At 38.8% G+C, this 27,223-nt stretch overlaps 2 protein-coding genes across 2 annotated transcripts; both read left to right on the forward strand.

Moving 5' to 3' along the window:
• The first annotated feature begins 1,857 nt into the window (after window positions 1-1,857).
• On the forward strand, window positions 1,858-7,286 carry txndc15 (thioredoxin domain containing 15). Its single transcript, XM_037748880.1, has 6 exons — window positions 1,858-2,026; window positions 3,588-3,892; window positions 5,044-5,190; window positions 5,642-5,805; window positions 6,541-6,671; window positions 6,927-7,286. Exons 1-6 carry the CDS (start codon window positions 1,942-1,944, stop codon window positions 7,121-7,123), a joined length of 1,029 nt encoding a protein of 342 aa, XP_037604808.1. The 5' UTR covers window positions 1,858-1,941; the 3' UTR covers window positions 7,124-7,286.
• Window positions 7,287-9,648: 2,362 nt separating this feature from the next.
• On the forward strand, window positions 9,649-25,513 carry LOC119475824 (pterin-4-alpha-carbinolamine dehydratase 2-like). The gene is made up of 4 exons (XM_037748881.1): window positions 9,649-9,873; window positions 10,985-11,116; window positions 23,251-23,331; window positions 25,269-25,513. Exons 1-4 carry the CDS (start codon window positions 9,760-9,762, stop codon window positions 25,362-25,364), a joined length of 423 nt encoding a protein of 140 aa, XP_037604809.1. The 5' UTR covers window positions 9,649-9,759; the 3' UTR covers window positions 25,365-25,513.
• The last annotated feature ends 1,710 nt before the right edge of the window (window positions 25,514-27,223 follow it).

The following is a 27,223-nucleotide window of genomic DNA, read 5'->3' on the forward strand; positions in this document are numbered from 1 at the left end:
GTATTAATAAGTAAACATTAAATTATACAAATTATGTTCATGGAGATACTAAAATGACCTATTTTTTTAAACTTTGTGTTACATTCATTTGGCAGATGCACAAAAATCCAAATACATTCATGTATTTTTACATACATGACTGTTATATTAATTTTGTAGTTTTTACATAATTAAGCCCATTTATATAAAAAACAAATCCAATTGTAAGTGAACTGTACTCATATAGCACCTTGCATACACATAGAGAGATATTCTCCCACTATGCACCTTGGACATCTACAAAAAGATTTAAAATGCACCAACACTAGCAACCCCTGAAAGAAAAAACTCTCTAACTCTACCTGCCTGGTAGGACTAGCCTGTAAAAATAGTATGGAAAAGAAATGAAAAATGAAATTAAATGATTTGTTATATCTGGATTTCCTTTCTCCCTCATTCTGTATAAAGACAAGACAATCATATTTTAAGTTACTTTTTTCTGTCCAGTTTTATTACAGAGCAATATGCAGCACATAGGTGTGAATTTCTGCATTTCCTCGTAAATTAAAAGAAACACTGGTTTAACAATAGATGCACTTTTCTCAACTGTGAAGGGAAAACTGTTGAACATGTGTTTGTAGATTGTTTTCATGCTACTTCTTTTTTGTTTGATTTACAGAATAATTTCTCATAAACATTTTGAAAAAAATATCATAATAACAAAGATTGAGGTATTACTCACTTTTAACAATCCCAGTTTTTCGGCAAATGAAATTTACAAAATTCATTTGATTAATATCTTAGCAAAACATTATATCCATAAAATGATATGGCTTAAAAAAAATACCCTCCTTTTATACTTTTAAAGATACTGATTTTAAAACATATTTGACTATGATTGAAAATTCTAAATTGTCAAAAACTATTAGATTGTTTAGACATTTATTCCAATTTGTTGTTGTTGTTTTTATTTATCTTTTCCTTTCCTTACATTGTATTTGTTGTATAATGCATTTTATTTTTATATTATTTTTTATACTGTAAAATATATTTGCTGATTTTTTTGTAATGAAACATGAACAGGTTTATGTAACTATTGTATTGAACTTTCAAAAAATAAAAATTTTAAATTGGCAAAATCTATTAGATTGTTTAGATATTTATTCCAATTTGTTGTTGTTGTTTTTATTTATATTTTCCTTTCCTTACATTGTATTTGTTGTATAATGTATTTTATTTTTATATTTTTTTTTTTACTGTAAAATATATTTTCTGTAATGAAACATGAACAGGTTTATGTAACTATTGTATTGAACGTTCAAAAAATAAAAATGTTAAATTGGCAAAAACTATTAGATTGTTTAGACATTTATTCCAATTTGTTGTTGTTGTTTTTATTTATCTTTTCCTTTCCTTACATTTCATTTGTTTTATAATGTATTTTATTTTTATATTATTTTTTATACTGTAAAATATATTTGTTTAATTTTATGTAATGAAACATGAACATGTTTATGTAACTATTATACTGAACTTTCAAAAAATAAAAATTTTAAATTGGCAAAATCTATTAGATTGTTTAGACATTTATTCCAATTTGTTGTTGTTGTTTTTATTTATATTTTCCTTTCCTTACATTGTATTTGTTGTATAATGCATTTTATTTTTATATTATTTTTTTATACTGTAAAATATATTTTTCTGTAATGAAACATGAACATGTTTATGTAACTATTGTATTAAACTTTCAAAAAAATAAAGTATGAAAAAAAAGACACACCGGAAGCTGTCTTACTTAATGGCCCGGAAGCAGAATCCCGAGGTGTAACATTTATTTTCCTCCGCCGGAGCTCGAAACATTCTTTCCTATGAGCCTAAAACCAGCAGCTCACATCGTATCAACCATCAACATGTCGTGATGACCGATCATAGTTGCACATAGCTAAATAAATAAACAACAATATGACGGGGATTTTTATTAAACTTACTTTATTATTCTCATTATATCATTCAGATTGTTTGAGGTTTTCTGCTGTGACCGCTCAAGGTAAGAGACTGAGAGTTAATGCTAAACACTGCTGACTGTTACATCATGATATCATGCTGCTGACTGTTATATCATGATATCATACTGTTATATCATGATATCATGCTGTTATATCATGATATCATACTGTTATATCATGATATCATGCTGTTATATCATGATATCATGCTGCTGACTGTTATATCATGATATCATGCTGTTAACTGTTATATCATGATATCATGCTGCTGACTGTTATATCATGATATCATGCTGCTGACTGTTATATCATGATATCATGATGCTGACTGTTATATCATGATATCATACTGTTATATCATGATATCATACTGTTATATCATGATATCATGCTGCTGACTGTTATAACATTACTTAGATCATAACAACACATCTTAAACAACACAAACTGAACACAATAACCTTCATGAAGACAGGATTTATTACAGGGCTTTTGTGTTAGACTGCATTAGTTTTAGCTAGATGTACCTTTTATTAACTGGTAACTGAATGTACATGACTGGTTGACCTCTTCTAGCCTGATATTCAGACTGAATTACCTTTTAATTGCACTTCATTTGAATCACTCAACACATTTGAGATATGAGTTGTGATTTAGATATCTATAGACCTTTTCAGTGCATCTTCCTTTAGACTCACTCAGCAATTTTCATATAATACTAATAATCTTCATTTGTATAGCACCTTTCTGAACATAGTTTCAAAGTGCTTGCACAGATACAATGAAATAACAACAACAATAAAAGAACAAAACATAAAGACCAAATAATGAGAAAACTAAAACCCGTAACCAGTGGTATCAAAATAATAAGTTACTACACATAAGCCAAAAGAGGACAATATAAGGTGTGGGAAAAGGTGCACCAAGCTGTTGCCTTACGGAGTTAAAAAAAAGCCTTTTTATAAAAATGGGTTTTTAAAAGAGATTTAAAATTGGTAGTAGAGCTTGAGGTCCTGGGGTCCTGAGGTAGGCTGTTCCACAGTCTAGGGGCATTGATGGCAAAGGCCCTGTCACCCTTAGTCACCAGCCTAGACCTGGGAACAACCAGTAGAGCCAAGTCAGAGGACCTCAGGTTACGCGGTGGCACATAGGGTGTAAGGAGCTCAGTGATGTAGCTTGGTGCCAAACCATGCAGAGCTTTAAAAGTTAATAATAAAAGCTTAAAATCAATTCTAAATTTGACAGGTCAAACATTGAAGTGCAGCTAAAACCGGAGTGATGTGCTCAAATCTCCTCGTAACCATGATCAGTCTAGCAGCTGCATTTTGGACTAGTTGCAGGCAATGTATTGAAGTTTGGCTGAGACCGGAATAAAGGGCGTTGCAGTAGTCTAAAAGGGAGCAGATGAGAGCGTTGCCTACTCTATTGAGGTCAGGGGATTTTCATGGGAGGTAACCGTCAGCTTTTGGCAAAGAAAAGTAGATCTTTTATTAGAAGTGAGAGATAAAACTGCCTAAAAGCTTATTTTTAGAACTGTGGTGGTTTACACTATCAGCAGCCGTGAGAGAAATGTCTTCTTTACTGAGCTTGATGTTTTTTCAGAGAGTGATGAGCTTGTGCTGTCAGAGGATGCCGACTTGGAGAACATCCCCAAGTTTGTGGAGTCAGAAGACCTGGACTCTCTACCGAAGAGGCAGTTCAAGACAGCCGAGATCGCAGATGCTGTGATGGGAACCGAAGCCCCCATCGACCCATCTGACATCGAGTCCCTTTTCCCCAAAAATGTGAAAGACTTCCAGTCGGGCTTCTCCCCGCCTTGTGATGAGAACAGTGCCCAGTGTGGTTCACCTGCTCTGGCTGCTAAAGCAGAATCACTGGAGGAGAATAGTGACGAATCATCACAGCAGGTAACTCACTGGAAGGATTGTAACATGAGTAAGGGTTGTTGTAAATTGCAGCTTAAAGAGTAGGTTGAGGTATGAACATCTGCCTTCAGGGAAACCTTAGTAAAGTTTGGCTGGTAACTCCATATTTTTTAACACTTCCAGTGATAAACAGCAACTGTGTGGAGCTGCCAAAGTGGCAGCAGATGATGATGAATTGCCAGATAGTTTGTAAATAGTAAAAAGTTAATTATGGGGCAGTCAAAGGGCGATTTCTGGTTAGGAGAAAAATTAATGAAATATTATTTTCCATGTGTACTTGCTATTATTATTCTTGATTTATGCTTCAGAAGTGAAAATCATGCTGAACAACTGCTTTAAAGGGTAACTTCAGTATTTTTCAGCCTGGACCCTATTTTCCCATGTTTTTATGTCTAAGTGACTGATAGGGACAACAATTTATGAAATTGGTCCAATATTGAGGGAGAACGCCGCAGATGGCAGCTGCTCACAGGATGCAATATGATGCTATTGGGGCAAGCTGGCACAGTCATTTACGTCCACTAAAAGTCCTTGTTTTTTCCATGACAGGCTCTGATTGTTATTGTAAGTGTCTGACAACATTATGGAAAGAGTCTCGCTCAAGGAGAATTCTCGTTCTGAAATCTGGCGAGGTGACGTGTTGTCGGAAGACAACGGTGGAATAGCTGGGCAGAGTTTGTTGTGTTGGAGTACAGAAAGCGTAGCTTAGTGTTATCTAAAAGATTTTCAATGTCATAGCTGAATATTTAGATGATTTCGACAATGGGGATGAGGTCTTTGAATTAAATGACTGCTTGTATTTATTTGAGCCAGAGTATACGGATATTCAGAATTCTACGTGGACACAATAACAAACCATTATATTTCTCTGTAGGGTCCTTTCCATAATGTTGTCAGACACGTTTAATAATAATCTGAGCCTGTCTGTAGCAAAAACGTGCATTTTTAGTGAACGTAACGTTACATTTAGGCTGCTCACATGTCCTCGCAGCTCGTTTCGCAGCTGCCGGCTGCAGCGCTCTCCCTCAATACTGAACCAGTTTCAAAAATTGTTGTCCCATTAGTCACTTAGACACAAAAACATGGGAAAATGTAGTGCAGAAGTTGACTTCTCTCTGGATGTTTACCCCCAGCTCATTCTTGACATAGTGCGTGCGGACATCACGCCAACTGAGGAGCAGAACACCACAGAGACTGCCAAGACGTACAAGGTGAACTGTGATAAGAGGAACATCACAGAAGTGGACAGTTTCACTGTGCAGGTCCTCAACGCTTCTCAGGTATTCATGCTGCCCTCTGAGGCTCTCTGGTAGAGGAGTACCATCAGCACTCTGAACATCTGAATGTAATTCCTGAATGTGTTCGTACATTTAACTTGAGACAACTCGGCGCTTAACATATTGAAATTGGCCATAGTTTTCCATAATTTTCTTCCAGTTGTGTATTGTTGTGTTAACAAATTAATTTTGAATTCATTGTAATAGGTGTTAAGCTAGACAGTTTTACTTTCTCCCAGACTTAGGGAGGAACCAGGGAAACCTGTCATTAAGTGTTAGTCGCCCTCCAATCGTAGTGCAACATGATTTTTAGTCTCAACTTTATAAAAGATGTGATCCGACTATGCTGATTTTTCCCATAAAACACAGTCAGTCTGTTTGTATTCCTCAAATAAAATGCCAGAGGAGAAGGATCCGTCCCTCAGTCTGTGTCCTTGTTCCTCTCCTCTCTCAGGACCTGATGGAGTTCCTGAATGCTAACAGCACCGAGTGCTCCGTGGTGCTGTTCTTCACCGCCTGGTGCCAGTTCTCAGCCAGCCTGGCTCCTCACTTCAACGCCCTGCCCCGAGTCTTTCCCAGCATGCACTTCATGGCACTGGATGCCTCGCAGCACAGCAGGTGAATGGTCATGACTTCTGGTATTAATGTGTATTCACAAATAAAAAAAGTTATGACGAGCAGTTCACTAATTATTTTACAAAAAGGATGTGAGCATTGTATTGATAAATTACAGCACCCTCGTTCTCATCCCACTCCCCCGTGCCGTGCATCGGCTTGTTCAGATGCTCTCCACAGTTTTTATGTTCATACGGCTTGTGAGGCACTGCACTACACCGTGTGGTACGGTCACGGTACGCCGAAGAGTTAAATTTAAAAGTACCAGTACTGCGTACCGTTGAGTACCGGTTTGTAATATTCTGTCCCTCCTCATGCATGCAAATGTGTGTGAAAACATTAGAAACATCCTTGAATATAATGTAGATGAACACAGTGTCAATACTACAGCCTGAAAAACACCACAGAGTTCAATCAGCACCCCAACCAAAACTGAGACTCGTGGGTACCCATAGAACCCATTTTTATTCACATATCTTGAGGTCAGACCTTATGGGACCCCTTTAAAAATGGCCATGCCAGTTTTTCCTCGCCAAAATTTAGCGCCAATTTGGAGCTAGAATGGCAAGTTAGTATAATATGGTTGGTACCAATGTATTCCTTAGGTTTTCTAGTTTATCGCGTTAACTTTGACAGCTCTATTCTTTATATCAGACCAGATCAGCAACTCAGATGAATATCTAGAACTAAATCATCATTTGTCATTCTTGTGTCTTGTCCATCTCCGTCTTTCACCAGCCTCTCCACGAGGTTTGGGACCGTGGCAGTGCCCAACATCCTGCTGTTCCAGGGGGCCAAACCCATGGCTCGCTTCAACCACACCGACAGAACACTGGAGACGCTCACCTCCTTCATCGCCAACCAGACAGGTACGAACTGAGTATATACTGTATATATACACAATAAACAAAGTTAAAGATGAATTTGACTGATAAAATTTTTTTTTTTTTTTATTTACTGTAGATATCGCGATAATATCGTTATTGTGAATTGTTTTGGTCTAATCGTGTAGGGAAAATCTGATATCGTGACAGCCCTATTTCAACTAGTAAAACTTTAAACTGTATTCCATCACTGCTCATCTAGCCTGTTGTAATTTCTGATAAACTCTTTATGTGCTCCAGGGTTTGAAGTTGGCCCCGACAAAAACGTGACGGATACAGACCACCTCGGCCCCCTCCCCAGCGTCCCGGTGAAGAGCATCGACTGGCTGCTGGTCTTCTCTGTCCTCTTCATCTCAGGCTTCACTACGTACGCCATCCTGCGGACAGACAGCATCCGCTGGCTCATACCGGGACAGGAGCACGAGCATCAGGACTGAAAACACACAGGCTGCAGGTCACTGGATTATTTGATAAACGATTTAGTCTGTTATTAAAATTAACAATTTGCTAATTTGCTTATGTTTCAAGTGAACAAAATAAATGTGTGTGAGCCATTGTGATTTACAATAAAGAATGTAATGATTGTAGCTGTTAACATTTCAGGGCTTTTAGCTATGTTAGAGTCAACAGGCTTGTGTTTCTGTGTAGTTCTCTTCTTTGCTTTTTATTAGATATTCTCTAAGTACAAAGTGCAAAAAAGTAAGCTGTGAGTTTACTATGGAGAGGTAGGAGCAATATCACATAAAGGAAAAACTGCAGAGGAGTTTAGTTCACTAATTTAAAAAAGACAAAAATAAGAATTTATCCACCTTTTTAAGCTGCCAGAAATGGTATAGTTTAAATTATATAAACACGTTTTTTCTAGTAAGAATGTATACATTGAAGGTCTAATTGATAACATTTTTATGTAGACAAATATTTTGAAAAAAATAATACATCTACAGAGCATTTAGAAAGGTGCCGAATAAAAGTGTTTTTTCCTGATAAAAATTATTATTGCGAATTAATAATTTAAAAATGTAGGCTGGTCCAAAATTTAAGATTTGTTTATCTCTGTGGAAGATATCTGACTTTTGGTTCCCACTTCTAACAAGGCTTGTGAGCCAGTAGTAAATTGACGTTGATATCACGTGGTATCTCTGGGTCATCAGTTCCGAAATTCCCTACTAACATGCTATTTAGTACGCTAAAATAGTATGTGACATTATTTTAGTATGTCCGAAACCTTAGTACAACACTGCAATTTAACTGTATGCATAATATGTCACTTTGCTAGGCGTAGTATATATTTTTAATTATTTCAGACTTATATATTTTAACAAACTTGTTTTGGTCACATGAGGTTGGCACGGGTTACCATGGTTACACGTAAAGATACACATTTATTCACACAAAAGTATATTGAACATAGTACACATATTGGGTATGTAGTGCATGCATGTGTATGCCATTGGGAGAAAAAAAAAACAGATTAATGGCTGAGATTGATGTTAAGTGCCCGACAATGCTATATCTAGTTGTTGAATGCTATCAATGTTATATCAATAGCACCTATTTTGTATAATTTTTTTCATGATCACTGATTGGAGGATCTGCTTTGCAAGACCTCCAAATATTACTACATGAAACACACTTTGGAGTTTTTTTTATTATATTATATACAACCAACCTCATATATAGATAGATATATATACATACAGTATATACATATGTCTATATCTACACGCGCATTCATATACATATCCACTTAGACACATTCACTTACACAATTATCTATTCTATTATACAGACAAAAAAAGGACATATTTACATCTCTTTAGTTGACCTTTATCGACATTATTTATTCATTAATTTTGTTTAACTCCAATCCTCACCCTGACTCAAAGTATCCCACCCACGCTGAAAAATTATATTCTGTTCTTTATTTCTATTAACATCCTTCTCCAGAACCCACTGATGTTTCAAAAACATGTTGAAACGTTCAGTGTTTAATTGATGTGTTTTTATATAGCTATAAATATAAATGCTTTCCCCCATCATAATGATGATGTTGTTCAGGTCTTTTCCTTTTTCATCATCCCTTAAATCACCAAACATAATAGATAAAGAACAACTATAGACATTTAATTTATAGACTGAGATCCACTTTTCAACTTTAATCCAAAATAATGCAACTTCCTTACAATACCAAAATAAACTAGAAAAGCATTTTCTGAAGAAATTGCGGTGTGAATGCTAGATGCTGAAGAGCTTTAATCTGTATGAAGAAGGATATAGAATCTGAATCAAAAGATTATGAATCAGTAAATAAAAGTTGTAATTGAATGAAAAGCAGCTGAAGCCTTATAAATAGTTAGTTCTGAGTTCCCTGTTAACAAAGTTACCTTCTGGGGCTTTTATTTTGAAAAACTAGGTGAATCCCTAGTTTCCTGTTAACATACAAAAAGGGGAATTTTACCAAGCTCCAAACAAAGTTAATTATTTCAAAAAGTACAATTGGGATGAATGAAAGTTGAATAATAGCCCGAATCTATGGAAGATGTGGAACATTTTACAGTTTGAATGGAGTTTCTAGGTGAAAGTATGAATGAGCAGTGAAGAGTTGAAAATGCTTGAAAATGTTTAAATTCTGAACATTTCTTCCATTCATTTCAATGGAGAATTTTTGATGAATTATGGTTAATAATTCTGAAAATATGAAAGCTATGAATGAGAAAAGTAATAGCCATCATGTCCCAATTGAGCTGCACGTTTTGATGTTTGAATGGAGTTTCTGTGTTGAAAAATGTGGAAGGAGTAGCGTTGCAAAAAAAAGTGGTCTGAAGAAAAATAATAACACTTTTTTTTTGTAGTAGAAGGACATATGTTTTCCAGCATTCACACCAATGAATGTCTGACACTGGGAGTTGTCACTTTGACATAACCAGACTCCCATTGGAAACTATGCTATTTTAGTCAGGCAGTAAGCAGAACAGCTATGGTAAAGTCATGGGTAAAGTGTGAGAGCACCGAGGGCAAGCAGAGAGCCGAAGAGGTGACAGGAGAGGTTTAAAAAGCTGACAAAGCTCTGGTTATGTCTGGGTTAATGTTTAGCCTGAGGACGAGCAGCTCATGGCCTTGCAAAAGTCTGTTCAGGCTGAGCAGTCTGCTGCAGCCTCAGCTCTCCAAGAACCACTCCTCTAAGATGGTGAGTGCTGCAGTGACAGGTTGTTTTTAGCATTATCAGCATGTATAAGCATCTTATCTATGTATTCCATAACAAGCTGGACTTATGTACATGATCTCATGAGACAAGCAAGAACTGTATGCACTGAAGTAGCAAGTGGCCCCATGGAGGACGCACAAAAAAAAAATCGTACGCCAAACTCTATTCGAAAATGTCTGAATTTAATGTCTACATGCATACTTGTAAAAATAACTCGTACTAAGCAACATTTTTGTGGCATATTTTACTTGCTTTGGAGCTTTTCTTCAATTCGGCTCTAATAGATTGATGGATTTAACTCACAAGACAATATTAACTTGACATTTAAACTTAATGAGTTGTGAGTCGCGTTCTACTCTTTCCTCCAGATTCGGCAAAACACTTTCAATTCTGTGCGCATTTTGCGTTGTGATAAAGTTGAATATTTCGACATTAAGTTCTGTTGTGTTGATTTATTAATGAGCCGAATTGAAGAACAGGGTTGTAAGAAGTCACACAATATTTATATTCTTATTATTGTGAGTGTGAAAAGGAAATAAGCAAGCCGATATTAAACATACTCAGAATTACTAATGGAGTTCGGTGTGTGTGTGTTTTAATGTACAGATGGAGAATTCAAGCTCAGTAATTATACAGCCAAATATACATATAAAATAAATGAATTTAACGTGCGGCCATTGCTTGTTTGGTTAATAAATAGGGTAGTTGCATTACTCATTTTCAGTGCTTGGCTGCCACCTTCAGGATGCAGCACTAATAGCACTCAGGTAACTCCCACAAATAATGTGACATCTGAACATAATAATGAAGCAAGCTTTACTTAAAACCTGTGGTTCCACTGTGGCAGTAAATCTTTCGACCTTTGGGTTGAAAGTGTTAAAAACAAACACCAAAAACCACAGTTAAAATGTCATTCTACAGATGTGATATTGTTAAATAAGAATAATTTCCCTGATTTTGAAAGAAAAACAACAATTTATGCACACAGCAGATTGAAAAGAGAGAATAAACACAGTGCTTATTCAAATGTGATAACTACGACAAGAACAACAACAAGTGGTACACATTGTTTTTTTTTAATGTTTGTCGCCAGTCGTCAGACTCCCACTGGCTCTCCCCTGCAGACCGGGACCAGCAGGTGATGGACCTCAGGGCCACAGGATGGGTGGAGGTGGAGGACCGCGATGCCATCTTCAAAGAGATGCACTTTAAAACCTTTAATCAGGTGTGTGTATGTAGATGTACTTCTGACATGTTGGAGTCAATGTTAGTTGACTTTAAGTTGAGAACATTTTTTGCAAATTGAGGTTATTTTGTAACTTTTGCACACATAGTAAGGTTGATTTTAGTTTCCGTTAGGGCTGCACAATTAATCGATTTAATTAAATTAATTTTGTTCTAATTGCAATATGGCTGAAATGATGAATGATGTGAAAATTATAGGGTTGTCAATGGATTCAAATATTTAATAGTGATTAATCGCATGATTGTCCATAGTTAATCGCGATTAATAATACATTTGTTATCTGCTTAAAAATGTATTTGTCAAGTATTTAATACTCCTATCAACATGGGAGTGGACAAATATGCTTGCTTTATGCAAATGTATGTATATATTTATTATTGGAAATCAATTAACAACACAAAACAATGACAAATATTGTCCAGAAACCCTCACAGGTACTGCATTTAGCATAAACAATATGCTCAAATCATAACATGGCAAACTGCAGCCCAACAGGCAACAACAGCTGTCAGTGTGTCAGTGTGCTGACTTGACTATGACTTGCCCCAAACTGTATGTGATTATCATAAAGTGGGCATGTCTGTAAAGGGGAGACTCGTGGGTACCCATAGAACCCATTTACATTCATATATCTTGAGGTCAAAGGTCAAGGGACCACTTTGAAAATTGCCAAACCAAAATTTAGTGCAAGTTTGGAGCATTGTTTAACCTCCTTCACAACAAGCTAGTATGACATGGTTGGTAGCAATGGATTCCTTAGTTTTTTTAGTATTGATTGCTTTAAAGAAATAGGTGGCGTTAAAACGAATTTGCATTGACGCATTAATATATTGTTAACTTTGACAGCCCTAGCCAAAACACTGTTTTCCCCTAAACTTAACCAAGTGTTTTTGTAGCCTAAACCTAAAGAAGCCTTTTTGTTTCTGTTCAGAATGTAACGTTTCATTCACTTTTACAACGTGTTAGAATGTGTTGCAAGTTTCGCTTTCACTTTTACAATGTAGTAGGCGTAGTAGGCCCCTAATGACCCACATCCATGGTGCTTATAGCGACCGATAACACCTATTTAAAAGCCTGATAACAGTCGAATCAGGTGCAGCTCTAGCATGTTTTTGTTGTGAAAAGGATTTTCTACATTCTTCAGAGTCTACCTCTTCCGTGTAATTGTCTTGCCTCAATTAGTACTGCAAACATACTTAATGTTCGTGTTGTACTAGACAGGTGCGGTTTGTCACAGCACAGGAAATTTGCCACAGAAAAAAAAATTGCTCGCAATTTCCAGTGACTGTTTCAACAATGTCACACTTATTGTGACCTATGTGGCATCTCTACTACTTCTGGATGTAAAAAAGAGACACTAAAAGTTATGTTTTTTTTGGCAGAGCATTGGTAGCCAGCTTGCCTCAGCTGTGTAGTGAGCGAAGTAAACTGCAACATCTCAAGGCCACTTAGCGGACTTCCTCTAATCCTGTCGTTAGTTGTTTTAGCCCCTAAAATAGTCTGTTTTTACACTTCCCCGTGTTTGAAGTCGGGGGGCGAGCGCTGACCTCCCCCATCTGCTCCTCCTGGCTCTAAAGCCTCTCCTCTTACCCCGACACGTCAGGCTGCATTACCCTGAGACACGCCAGGCGGCCAGTTGGCAGCAATTGGGGTTTCGATCAGAATGATTTCTTTCACAAACAATCAAATTGGTTAAAATGTTTCATCTGGTTCACAAACCACTAACAACCCCATCATTCCTTCTGGTAGATGTGCATTTTTTTTTTTTTCTTGCTCGTTGCCACCCCCCATCTCTGTCTTTGTCTGTCTCTCATTCCCATTCTGTGCCCCATGTTATTGGGGAATGAGCTCATGTTGTTCCAATTTTACATGCTGGCAACTCTCTCCGTCTTGTCTTTCTTTTTCACTCTTCTTTTATTCTCTCTCCAGCCACCCCCTCCGCTTCTCTGATGCATTTTCACAAACTCTCGAGCTCGTTTTTCATGGCTCTTCTTAAAGGGCTTTTTACCAGAGGGGAATGGAGATGAGGAGCGACACGCTGGCTGATTTCCATCCGCCACTTATCTGCGAGTGATGGGCTTGAGGAAATCAGATCCCAGAGAGTTTATAATGAGAATAACAAATCCCCTGTCTGTGAGTTGAAGCTCTTCCTCTTGTGGTCTCTAGGCGGCGGTAGAGGCGTGTGTATGACTGTGTAAAGCCACAGTGGCAGTCTGTTGAAGTGGAGCTGAATACATGAGCCACTCAAAAAGAACATGACAGCTGGATTTTTGACTTTATTTTTCTTTGATTACGGCAAGTGGAAAGTGTTATGATGCTGTTGCAGCTCAGTAATTTATCTGCGGCATGTGGGTAAACTGTGCGTTGATAGTGGCAGGAGTCTGAGAAGTAACTGCGAGTTATTTTCCTCATCAACTCCAGTGACGTTTAATCAGGTTTGAGAGGTGAAATCCTCCGTCTGGAGTCGCTTTGGTCAGTGAGAATCCCTGCAATCATACGTGGAAACATCTCTGTGTGTCTTTAATACTGTAAATTTAGGTTGGAGTTGTGCTTGTTTTTAAGTTGCAGTCACTGATCTTGTTTACGCATCGAGCTTTATATGTTATGTATGTTTACGGATGACCATCTGCTTTCCGTTTCGGCGGATGAAGTGGAAACATTCATGCGACACAAGTGAAATGGGTAGCCTCATAAGATGCAGTTTGTGTAGGAGAGGTGAGCTGCTGTGCATGCTCAACTGTTGTGTTGTGTTAGCTGAAGTTGACAACGATGGCATTCCATCTCTCCCCACAAATACTCAGTCATGCAGTGGTGAGGGCGGGAAAAAAAAATCCCTCAAAAGCTGCATTTTGGGATGGAAAAATGGCTGGTTATAATCTCAAATCTCTCCTGCAAAGTGAACAAGCCCCTCCTTTTAACTATAGAGACACTTTTAACCAGGTAAATGTCACTTAACAGTTTTTAATTATGGGTTAAACAGGCACATGAGGGGGTCCACCAGTGCAGAGGTCATTTAGTTTTCCAGACATTCATAGATGAGTTTTTTAAGTTAGTCTGTCCAAGGGGCTGGTCGATATGACGATATATATCATCAAAACGATATAAAAATGTATATTGTATATATTTTTCTATATCGTTTCTGTCGTGATATAGGCTTGGCAGTGTTGTCAGATTGGACTAGTTTCTGCCCAACTGGGCTACTTTTGATTATGTTGGGCTGGTAGATGAACATTTGTGCTGCTTTTGTCAACATTTGGTGGGGTTTAGAAAATATTGTGAAAACAATATTACCAAACAAACTGTCATTTTATGGTGAAAAACACCGATACAAAATAGGGATGCACCGATACCCATACCAGATCGGATATCGGTGACAATGGGGCTGATCTATTAAATTCAATTCTATGCTTATATACTATATACATTATATACTGGAGGTTTAATTCCTGGTTAAGTTTTGACCAATTTGTTGCTGCATTAAAAAGGTTTACACCTGAATTGTCATTCCTGATCAAGATTTTCTTTGCCAAGTTGTTGGTGTATGATTTATTATTTTAATAACAAATACCAATTCAGTACATTTATGTTATGTTTTCAATGTATTTATTTGTTCCATTTGTTTTACAAAGTTAGGGAAATAGCGTTTAAGTCAAGCCTGATGTTACCTTACACATAAAAGAATGATTCCAGTCACTTCCACACAGCCAGCGAGGCATACAGCTTGTTAATTGAACACTGATATTGGATCGATACTCGGTCGATACCCATTGGGACTGAAAAAGTCAGATCGGTGCATCCCTAATCAAAACGATATAAAAATGTATAACATATATATTTTTCTATATCGTTTCTATCGTGATATAGTCTAATGTTGGCCTCACGTACAAAACCATTCTCAATGTACACATTAAAATCAAGTATTAAACAGTATTTCCTTGTCAAATTAGCATTCATGAAAGATGTTTTGAGTAAAAGGGATGTAAGCATTCATGAAAGTTATGGTTTTATAGGATGTATTAACCAATATGATGCATTATATTGTTACATTCTTAGTAAATATTTGCAGTATTCACTCAGTGGTTTATTCTTATAGTAATAGTATTGCTGCATTAACCTCTCAGTGACTTCTGTACATGTTATCTATGTATAAGTTGAAAAGATGCATATTGAAAATCAGTTTGAAAGGGTCAGCAATCGGGCCTCCAGATATTTGAAAGACGTGGGGGGAGGTGAGTTCGTCAGCCTCATAAAGAGCACATAAATGTCACGGACTGATGCAGTAAAACTACACAAAGCTGCTTTAGAAACTGATTTCAGGTCATTTTTAGAAAGCTAGTCCGCATCAAAAGCGTTGCTAGGTTAAATACATAAAATAGCACTTGTTTTTATTTTTATAAATTCACAACATTTACAGTCACATTCGTGCAAAAACTAATGCAACAAAAGCTGAAAAGAATATGACACAAACTTTGAGACAAACAACACGCCAAAGTTGTGGTTAACCACGGACGATGACCGCATTACAAGCACCGGAAAAAGCTGCAGCGTCCACACAGCTTCTGGACTTAAGTTCCAATTTTGAGACTGAGGGGAGCGCTGCTGTGTCCCGACAGCTCCCTCCGCTGCGCTCTCGGAGGCTGATCCCCCTTTTTATATTCAGTCGGGGGCTCCCTCTCCACCAAATCTCCTTCAAGCCTCTGCCTCTCGTTACGGGCCTTGCTCTGCTTGTGTTGAATAAGTTGTCCTACAACTAAAACTGAGCCTCTGGGTAAACCAGACTCCCACAGCCATCCCCCTCCTGCTCTACACAGACACACACACACACACACACACACACACACACCATACAGTTCATAAACTGACAATTCAATTTCACAGTTGAACAATTTATTTCTGTTTGTTGATTGACAAATACGTAGATTTTTGGTCAATTATCAAGTGAAAATGCTAAACATTTTCTACATTAGCGTGGTATTCTTTGAGTCATATTATTATAAAATCAATACTTTTGAATACGGATGGAATTATTAATTGAAAAATATAGTATGTAAGTATAGAGTGGTGCAGGAATGAGTCCGAAAACCTGTAAATGAGTTAGCATTTTAGCACTTCCGGTTCCCTCGTCTGAAAGTCAGGGTTTTTAGTTAGATGCATGAAATAAGGTCTGTGGTTAACACAAGCTGAAGAGATTTTAAAGTTTTGTTCTACGACATAAAATACGTCAGTAAATATCCCACTCGTGAATTTTGAAGCTTTTATATGTCTTAAAAAAAGGTGGTTGCTAAACAAGACGTCATCATGCCGACTCGTCCGCCTTTACCAATGGAACAATCCCATCGGCTTTTTGTCGAGGGAACCCAGGGCGATGCTAACTTCCCGGTTGGCCTACAAAAATACGTCATCCCTGCACAACTCTATTGGAAATAATCAGCCCTAACTCAATTAATTGTTCAATTAAAGTCTTTGTATGTAATTCCCAGAGTTTCTTAACTATGGGATGGACGTGGTGAGTCGTGAGTTGTTTTAAAGAGTTGCTAACCCTCAAAGAGTTAAGTCAGTTTTAGTGTTATAAATAAACAGTTTCAGCAGCTTTTCCACCCTGACAAAAATCTAACTCTGCCGGAAACACAAGAGTGGTAATTTTCTGGCATGAAAATGTCTGAAATTGTTGACATTAGATAATCAGCCTTTAAAACTCCATATCTAAACCCTAATATTGACACACACATGCATACGTAATCAACCTACACAAGCGCTCGCACTGTATCCCTTACTCCCAGCGAGAGGCCGGTTAATCGGCTCAGCGGTGTTCAGTTCCCACCTCCGTCTCCAAAATGGAACTCTCTCCGGGAACTGGAGGCATTTCTCTCATGTTGTGAAAATGGCTGCAGGGAAGCAGCGAGGTGTGGCGCCCAAGCGGAGGTGGTTAGATAATCTGGCTATCAGTCGCTGGGTAAGCTAAGATGGCCCTGACGTCTGCTGTCCTTTGACGAGCCCAATGTCTTTTTAAGCCTTTGCTGGTAACCCTGCAGTTAATGAGGGGGTTTGCATAAATTGGCCTTAACGCCATGCCTGAGCATTACATGACACAAATAGGAGCTGACTTGCGTGAACGCTTGTTACACAGGATATTAGTCACTTAATGAGTGTTCACAGCGTGCATCACCTTTGTCGGGGTATCAAATTGAAGCTCTTCTGTGTTTCTCAACTTTAAGTTTGACAAGATTATGATGTGACACACGCCCAGCAGAGCTCTCTGCACTGTATGAAAGAACCTCAGCGCCTGGCAGCTTTGCTTCCAAATTATTCAATATTTTGCTTTAAGTTACATGTCAACTTAGCGGGCAGCCTTGTCCGGCCAGCTGGAAGCCTGTGAAGAGCTGTTTGGGAAAGCAGAGAAATGAGACATAAGAGGTGTGGTCGTCATCATCATGACCACCGCCGTTCAGTTCACAGCGTTCTTGCCTTTCACTGCGGAGGAGCGAAGGTTTTCCAGGGGGCTGACGCGGGTGATGATGGGGCTCGCTGGGTAATCATCGGGTAGTCGTGGTGGTGTGTAATGGAGGAGAGCGGCTTGTCTTCATGTGTGTCGACACATACTTGTGTGTATGCTGAGGAGGTTTGCATATGTGCATTCATACATGCATCAGTGTGCATGTGTGAGGCTAGTAAGAGTAGGCGCAATCTGCATGCACTTAGTCCTGGCAAGACAGAGCAGGCGTTTCTAAGCCCCTGGACCGCGCAGCGGTGGAAAACCGATCTGTAAATAACAGACACATGTGTTTGAAACTGAGTCCTGTATTCCAGCCCACGGCCACAATGAGAGAGAGAACACCACTCTGCGCCGACGTCAAATTGTCTCATCCAGTGTTGTATGACAATCATGCCGTAATAGCACCAAATCGGCTCCTCAAAAGCGGGTGCGCGGGGAAAGGGGCATGGCGGGGGTCTGCCGTCGGGTGTTTCTGATTATTTGAGATGGGGGCCTGCATAATGTCATGTCAAATTATCTGAGTCTGACAGCTACAGCTTGTTGGGCCAGTTGGAGGGAACGGCTGGCTGGCTGAACGGCTGGCTGGCTGACCTGTTGGCTCGAGAAGTGTGGCCCGGACAATACAAATGGGGTAAACAAAGCACTTTGAGAGGGAGAGTCCTTGACCTGTGTTGACATAAGACCTCAGCTGGGAGTTGACGGTTGGTTTTATTTCCTTGTTTGGCCCAAGTGGAGGGCGTTGAGATGACCTACAGGTGACAGACAGGCGTTGCACCACCACTTCGCCAGTATTGTGTCCTGCTACTCTCCTTACTGCCCCCGAGGGACCACCACCTGTGAGAGAAGGGCGATGTAGGGCGCGATTTTTCAGGCCTTTTCAGGATATTTGGACATTCAACTCCAATTCATTTGTAGTGGGAGATTACCTTGCTTTTTTTCTTGTACACGAAGCGTTTTCTCTCAGGGTTCATGTTGCATACGGGCTGAACTTGTCATCTTCTGTTTCACATTCCTCCTTTCCTTTAAATTACATTTCGCTCTGTGGTTCGTTTGCACATCAATGAGGTCTAAACGTGGACGTGTAACTTTTCGGGAAGTGTGACACTCCGCTTGATAGAAGCAGTGCGGCCCGCGTTTTGTGCAGCACTTTGAAGTTTGGATAATGAGTATAAGCTCTGGTTGGGGGTTGGTTCGCTGTCAATTCAATGGATTTGAAAATGCAAATAAAAAACACACTTATAATTCAGCATTTGTTCTTAATCATTGGCAAACTTCTACATGCCATGAGTTCGCTTTGGAAGAAAAATGTACTTCTTGAATTAAAACTGATTCGAAGTGAATTATTCGTCCAGACTACAAGTTCCTCCTTCTGCCAAGCTCGGAAATCTGTGGAAACGCATCATACAGATGTGACTGCAGATGTTTGCAGACCCGTCGTAATGCCAGTGAATCTACAACTGTGTTATTGTGATAATGTTGCTTTAAAGTGGTGTGACCCAGTTGGCAGACATGTAGTGTTAAAAGGGATCCTCCCTGTATTTAAGAGAGAAGTACACCCATTATTCACACATGCTGATCAAGGCCAGGAGCCTGAAAACATCTCCAGCGGGAATAAATATGAAACTCCTCCAGTAAAATGAAACCCTATATTCAGCTTTTCAACTGCTAGCCAAAATCCTCAAATTCATCCAAGAAATTAAACGGGAACTACGTAGAGCTCGACTGATTTTTGAGGCTGATATTGATATTTTTCACTTTCTACCAAACACATAACATAACCAAACCAGTTTTGATAAGGATCCCTCAAGATTCATATTAAATTTCGAGCAAGACGTGTACTGAACGCATTGAGTATTCTACAGCCAGGTTTCCATCCAAATGTCTCGCAATTTTTAACCAAATTGCGAGAAATTCTGCGAAAGAAAATGTGAATGAAGGCTTGTTTTTATCCACTACTGCTATGCGATTTAGTTAATCGAGATAAGCAGTAGGTGGCGCCAATTCTCCAGTTGGAAAACCATTACACCACTGCAGAAGAAGAGGTGACATAATTAAAATAAAAAAAATAATAATAATTTTAAAAAATCACTTCAATTTAAGTGTAAGTATAAGACTTCACTTTGTTAGGCGTAATATATATTCTAAATTTATTCAGACTTTGATTCTCACAAACCGTCGTTTTGGTCACATGAGGTTGGCACGGGTTGCCATGGTTACACGTCTCCAACCGGCAAGGAGGCTCTCAGGAAGTGACGAAGTAAATTACTGCTTAGTGCATCTGAAAAAATACGTACTACTGTTTGTTCACACAAAAATATGTTGAACGATAGTACACATATTGAGTACGTAGTGCATGGTGTGTGATTTCGGATGAAGCCATAGGCTAATCCACGACAAAATATGTTTCCTTCCAAACGTAATTGAGAAAACAATTTAGTTGTATGGGAACATCATTTTTAGGAGACAGGGCTGCACAGCAATACACATCTGGTGCCAATGATGGTGGTGAAAATAAATAGAAATTATTGATTTAAATGTTAAAAAAAAACTGTCTTCGCGCATATTCTCAGCCCACGTTTGGCCAATCATTGGGGTGTTGAAATGCCAGGGGGATGAGTTTTTGTTCCGTAACAGAGTCCAGGCTGGAAAGTGAGGTTTTGAAAGAACATGATGTTTTGAAATGGGACAATGCACAGGAACCTTTAAGTGTTCACACAGAATCCTTTTACCCGTCACTCAATGTTCCTCGGCAGCAGCTTAGCCCGAGCTCGGCCCTGAGAGAGAGACGACATGTTTGGACAACACCTGACATGACAGGCTGCTTAGCCATCTCCATTAGAGTCAATGAGAACTGAGAAAAAGCAGACCGCCTCGGTCTCCAAATTGGTGCCAGTGGGGTCAAGTTGCAGGAATATGCCAATTACTTAAATTGATCAGGAGACGGTTTTCTTGATAACCAATTTGATCAAGCTGCTGATCGTGTTACACACGTCGCGCTGCTCGGGCACTGAACAGGACGTCTCCGAAAATTGGTTACAACACACTAAAAAGGCTAATTTCTTCTGCGAGAGTAATTCTGTTTCGTCATGTCAGGTGGTGGACGGGACCGCAGCCATGGCCTGTAAACAATGGCGTTTCAGTTGATTTAATTAGGCAGGGAGGAAGTATTTAGGGGCTTAATTGAGATTGCAGTGGGAAATTGCTCTGAAATAGGTCTACCTGATTTTTTTTTTCTCCTCTGTTCACAGTGGGCATGACGAGGGATTTCGCTCTCCTCTTTGTAGATAATTAGAATAACCATAATCACTCCCTGGATGGCCTGTGATTGGAGAGAGCCACATGCCGAACTTGAAATATGAAGAGTGTGTATGTTTCGGAGTGTGTGCCTGCGTGCTGTCTGCTCCTTACGTGGGTGTGGAAGTATGCACATACATGCCTTCATGTTTTCAACATGCACAGAGACGCCGTCTTGTGCTTCTCTCTGCCTCAGATGGCAGCATTGCTCCTTGTGCTGTACGTTCCTGCCGCTACAGGTTTTTAAGGCTGCTCCCAACAGTTATTTTATGTAATGTAAATGTAAATTATTTTGTGTGTTATTATTATTATCATTATTTTATTTATTATTTTCATTGTCGATTAATCTGTTGATTATTTTCTCGATTAATCAAGTGTGAGGCATTGTGCAAAAACGTTTTTGTAGATCATGCTTAAATACAATCCGAACATGTTGCCAATAATTAGATAACTTTTGGATAACTCAATAACTCGTCAAATACAATAAAATAAGTGCAGTTAAAACAACAGAACAAAGCATTATTAATTTATCTAATACAACCTCAAAAGAGGGAGACCATTTTACATAACTGACTAAAGTATCATTATAATAAAGAGTAAAACGTTTAAATTTCATAACATTAAATCATTATTATATCAGAGTAGGGCTGCAACTAATGATAATTTTCATTGTTGATTAATCTGCCGATTATTTTCTCAATTAATCAATTAGTTGTTGGTCTATAAAATGTCAGAAAATGGTGAAAAATCTCGATGAGTGTTTCCGAAAGCCCAAGATTACGTCCTCAAATGTCTTGTTTTGTCCACAACTCAAAGATATTCAGTTTACTGTCATAGAGGAGTAAAGAAACCAGAAAATATTCACATTTAAGAAGCTGGATTCAGAGAATTTTTACTTATTTTTTTCTTAAAAAATTATCAAAATAGTTGCCGATATAATTTAATAGTTGACAACTAATCGATTAATCGTTGCAGCTCTAAATGTTTTTCTAATTTCTTTTACAGCTGCAACAATTAGTCGATTAATTGATAGCCAGAAAATCAATCAGCTTTGAATTATTTTGATAATCAATTAATCATCTTTAGTAATTTTTTGGACTGTTTGTCGGACTAAACAAGACATTTGAAGGCGCCACCGTGGGCTTTGAGAAGTTGTTATGGTCATTCTTCACCATTTTCTGCCATTTTTGTAAACCAAATCATAATCGATTAATCAAGATAATAATATAACCGACTGATTAATCTATAATGAAAATAATCGTTATCTTTATTATTAGCAAAAGTTGAATCAATGTTGCTGGGTTTCTGCATTTGTTGTGATGGAGCTTTATAATCTTGTAAGATGTTTTTTAATAGTTTCACTAAATGATAACGTGTATATTGTTGAACAATTGTTTATAAATTGTATTTTTGCAATCAATCCCATGGGAGCCACCAGCCAGGTTGTTCTTCAGTGATTAATTTCTTTTGTAATAATACATTTCAGCTAATAATTCAAACTAATATTATTTTGATCCCGTTAGAATTTCGGCATGAATCACACATATGTTTGTCAATTTAAGACATAATTTCGCAAGTCAAGAAAGTCTCAGACTGTCGTAGGTTTGTCGTAGTATCATCTAGTTTTGTGTGAAACCGCTCAGTGAACTACATCTCTCGTCTCGCAAAATATACGTCACCAACCCTAGCTAACTATCTTAGCTATGACCATGCACAAATGAAACGTTATCATACCTGATGTGTTTTATCCAGCGACTCGGAAGAGAAAGAATGAGCGAGGCCCGTCTCTCGTCTGAGTACATCCCAGTACGAAACACACAGGCATCGTAGCTTCAGTGAGAGAGATGTCACATTCGCGACTTTTGGGTGTGTATTCTTTCTAGTTACGTATTTTCACCGTCTTATACTTCAACAGTTTTATAACAAACTGAGACTTTCTTGACTTGCAAAATTATGTTTTAAATTGACAAACATATGTGTGATCATAAAAACTGGATACAAAATGATTAGTCTGTCATTAGTAGTATGTCTACCATTCATATTTTTTCAGAAATAAGGTCCCATGGTGATCCACCGGAAGGGGCGGGACTTCACCTCTCTGTATGCTCTATTTTGGAGGATGTAGTTTTTGGTGCTGTTTAACTGTTTTGCTTTATATTGAAAGTTGCTTCTAATATTTTGTCCACCCCATTCATATTAATGAGGGTAGACAGGACTAAATACTCACAGAAAGAATTACACAAAGAAGCTTTTTTTATGGTAACAACTATGCACCATATGCTGAGTTGTTTTTGATTGACAGATGTTTTTTTTTCTTTCTATCCAGGCATTTGGCTTCATGTCGCGAGTGGCTCTGCAGGCAGAGAAGATGAACCATCACCCAGAATGGTTCAACGTTTATAATAAGGTAATAACTTTCTCTACATTATGGCCCAAATCACAATTTGTAATAGTGATTGAGGAGTCACTTACAGCGCTGCATTTGTTTAGTATCCATTACAGAAATCGCGGCTTGCGGAATCAAACGGTGTTATCACGGCTACGTGTTTGAGTTACTGCCATATTTGCAATGCTACGGTTGGCTTATGACAAATTACAGACACACCGAGATCAATCAACCCTGGATAAAGTCAGATTTTTTCATGTCAAACAATCCTTGCTGGTTCTGGAGAGCTCTCCACTCAAAGCCTGAAACACACTCCCGTTAGTCAGAACGACGAAAAAACGCAGTAGCTTCACACTCTAATCCCATCGTTTTTCTTGTGAAAAGCTCTGCAAATATCTCTACCTCCCCTCCACAACCCCAACGCTCGCGCACACTCTCACTTTCCCTGCCTCAGAAATAAAGTAGTGGTTGATATGACAAACCCAGTCCCTGAAAATCTCTCAGCATTAGGCTGTAGCCACTGAGTTACTGTGTGGTGGACCGGGCCGCTCTGACAGGAATGCTGCTCCTAATCCACTCTTTATTAAAGTGGCTGTAGAACGGTGCTACAGGTCTCTGGGCCCCCACAGCACTTTCCACCAGGCACTTACACATAAATCCCACTCCGACTGAGCTTCGGCCTCGACAAAATAGATGCTGTATACTGAGCCGCTGCTAATATTCTATTAATATCCATTCATGTTCTGTTCTGTTTTATTGGCTCTCAATATTAAGATATGAGTTTACAAACATTTCATTCTGGGTGGGAGCTGCTCTCCAGGAAGTAACCACATTGGCTGAGTAAAATCTCAATGGGTGCATCCTGTCGGACGCGGAGTTGGACATCCACTGAATTCATCACATGTCCTGCCAAATAACGGGACAATATCTGTAGCCCGTTCTCATTCCCAGGGCGTCAACTACCGAGGCTTTGTCACGTTTTTTTCGTAAACCTGACTAAGTTGTTTTGTTGCCTAAACCTAAGCAAGGGTTTTAGTTTAATTCACAACGTTAAGCACGTGTTTACTGCGACCGAAAAGTGACCTGATGTGATGAGTTGGGATGAACGTGTTGATATCTGATACTCTATTTTGATCAAGCCTTAAAGAAATAGTTCGACATTTTTGGGAACATGCTTATTCACTTTCTTTCCAAAATCAGATCCAGACCAGAAGATCGGTGTCAATCTCCTGTCTGCGTGTTAAATATAGAGCTGGAGTCAGCATGTGCCTAGCTTAGCTTAGCATAAAGACTGGAAACAGGAGAAACAGCAAGCCTGGCTCTGTCCAAATTTAAAAAAAATAATACCTGCCAACACCTCTAAAGCTAAACAGAAATGTACAATTTGTGGTTTTAGGGGGAGTTGTGTAACCTGACCCGTCAGGTGGTTTGTTACACAGAACCATCTGAGAAGCCGTCATTGGAAACTGTTTGTAAAAGAGCAGGCACTTTCAGAAAATACTTGGCAGGTGATTGGATGAACCATCTGTCAATCAAGCTCTTGCCGGAGCAGGTCAGGAGAAGAGCGAAAACATATTTTCCATCGAGAAATTATATTTTGAAAGTATTTATGAAACGTATTTTTAGTTCAGAAACATCGTCATTCAACGTATCCGTGGTTTGCAGTTGCCAACAATGCCAACATTTTTCAAAAAACACCAGACTTTCGCCCAGGAGACCGGTGTTTGTACCCCGTGTGAAACCAGATGTCAACGCTGATTTATTTGTCACATAACTTCCATACTTCAGTAACGCCCCATCCGTAGTTATTTTAACCTAAACCATGATCTTTTTCCAATCTAAATTGGACAATTGGATAACAAACACTTTGTAAAACTATGATTACAGCACTAATTATTCATTTTTGCTTGACTTGGTTTTGCTTTGTGATTGCATACAATGTGTATGTGTCCTCACAGGTCCACATTACACTGACTACACATGACTGTGGAGGGCTGTCAAAACGCGACATCAAAATGGCCAAGTTTATCGACAAAATTGCTCTTACAATGTAATGTCTTTGTCTTTAATCAGAAAGTCTCTCTGCTTTCAGTCACAACTCCTGTTTGTCCTGCATAAAGTCTGTGAAAGTGTGTGTTTGTATTTTATTTGCAGCATATTTTGTACAAGCTTTCTCTAAGAATAAAACTTTGATTCTATGAAACGGTGTTGTCTGTTATTTAAAAACAAGGTAACGCTGCACTGACTCTTGAATAAGATGACATTTCTAAGACGTTGGAGAAAGTCTTGCTCTGTGGTTTAGATTCAGGATTTGATCACTAACTGATCCTGGCAGATTTGATTTCGTTGTGTGTGTCACTGAGTGGTTTTCTTGTTTTCAGCAGTGTTTATTTTCACACTAAAATGGAGCGTAATTGCTCTGCAGCAGACCCACTCTGTCCCATACTTGCAAACGATCCAGGAGATACTTTTCCCCATCAGTCCTCCACCAGACCACATGTTCTCCTTTTGGCCACGGAGAGAGGAGCAAAATGAGGAAGGGGTCAAAGTCAGTAGGAGGGGGATTTAAGTGATTTACGGTTTGGTAAGGGATGAGTCAGACAGGGCTGCTGTGTTTTCCTGACTGGACCGCCATCAGGAGGAGATCAGCAAAGAGAAAATAGTGTAATAAAAGCCGAATCAGTAGAACTATGTTCACGCTGCCAACCTGTAGCAAAAAGCCTCTTTCTCCGTCCTCTCTTGTGCTCTGTACTTTAAACCTGGAGAAGGGAAGTTAATGTACTGTATGTATGATTTATCTATAGTGTATGCCCTGAGGCAAGATGCTGAACACCTCAAGTGATCTGTTAGGTGGTTGTGGTTGCTCCGAATCCGTGAATTGTTCCTAAACAATGAGTAATAATTATCCTTAGTCAGCCTTTCCTGATCAGGTCAAGGTGTAAAACAAAAAAAAGTGCACTTATTCACTTTTTTTGCAGAGATTTAGATGAGCAGAGCGATACCACTCACATGTCTGTATGGTAAATATGAAGCTACGGCCAGCAGGCAGTTAGTTTAGCTTAGCACAAAGACTGGAAGCGGAGGGAAACAGCTAGCCTGGCTGTCCAAAGGTAACAAAATCCAGCAGCGCCAGCAACTGTAAAGCTCACTAATTAACACATTATATCTTGTCTGTTTAAACAGTAAAAGAAAGTGTGTAACTGGGGTTATGTGCTGGACTGTTTGGCCTCATCACCATGAAGTTGCCAGGCAACCAGCAGAGCCTCCAGGAAGTTACTGCGCCAGTCCAATAAATGGTGCGGTGTTGTGTTGAAGTCTGTTTCCCTGTCGATATGTGCTTCTCCTTACTTTAACCTGACCACAGGAAGTTGTCTGCTACACCTAACCATAACCTAGTCTAAGACTTGACCGCTGTGGACGGGAGCGCAACAGAGAAACATCATTCTAAACAGGAGGGAAACGCTATTTGATCATCATTTGTCATAAGAATAGCTGGATCATATCATATTTCATAAAACTCTGTACGTAACCTACGCTTGACTGTTGCTGCTAAAGCTCAGTTTTCTGTTTCTTTTAAGCCTCGACTAACATGGTAACTTGAACCTTATGGGCTATAGACTGGCTGCATTTACATTAAATTAAATAATTTGTCAAATTTTCACAGTTTCGCCTTTTTACAGTGAAGGCCATCCAGGCCCACACACATGCTGGCGAGGTTAAAGCACAAAGTGAGATACATATCCTATTGCAAAGATGATTTGTGAGCACTTAACCCCCTGTTCATTCATCTGTATAGTCAAGTTCGGACCAAAATTAGAGAACCGTTGCATCTGTTGTGTATTAAATCGCACAACACTGACCCACACAGTCTGACTGCTTTCTGTGCAGGAAGACAACTGCAAGGCTGGAAAAC

This window comes from Sebastes umbrosus, chromosome 17 (assembly GCF_015220745.1).
Source record: "Sebastes umbrosus isolate fSebUmb1 chromosome 17, fSebUmb1.pri, whole genome shotgun sequence".
Classification (NCBI taxonomy): domain Eukaryota; kingdom Metazoa; phylum Chordata; class Actinopteri; order Perciformes; family Sebastidae; genus Sebastes; species Sebastes umbrosus.

Excerpts from the sequence above, each read along its gene's own strand:
- txndc15 (XM_037748880.1), top strand. The coding sequence starts at position 1,942 with ATGACGGGGATTTTTATTAAACTTACTTTATTATTCTCATTATATCAT. Across the intron at positions 3,893-5,043 it reads GTGACGAATCATCACAGCAG|CTCATTCTTGACATAGTGCG; the intron begins GTAACTCACTGG and ends GTTTACCCCCAG. Across the intron at positions 6,672-6,926 it reads CTTCATCGCCAACCAGACAG|GGTTTGAAGTTGGCCCCGAC; the intron begins GTACGAACTGAG and ends TATGTGCTCCAG.
- LOC119475824 (XM_037748881.1), top strand. The coding sequence starts at position 9,760 with ATGTCTGGGTTAATGTTTAGCCTGAGGACGAGCAGCTCATGGCCTTGC. Across the intron at positions 9,874-10,984 it reads AGAACCACTCCTCTAAGATG|TCGTCAGACTCCCACTGGCT; the intron begins GTGAGTGCTGCA and ends GTTTGTCGCCAG. Across the intron at positions 11,117-23,250 it reads ACTTTAAAACCTTTAATCAG|GCATTTGGCTTCATGTCGCG; the intron begins GTGTGTGTATGT and ends CTTTCTATCCAG.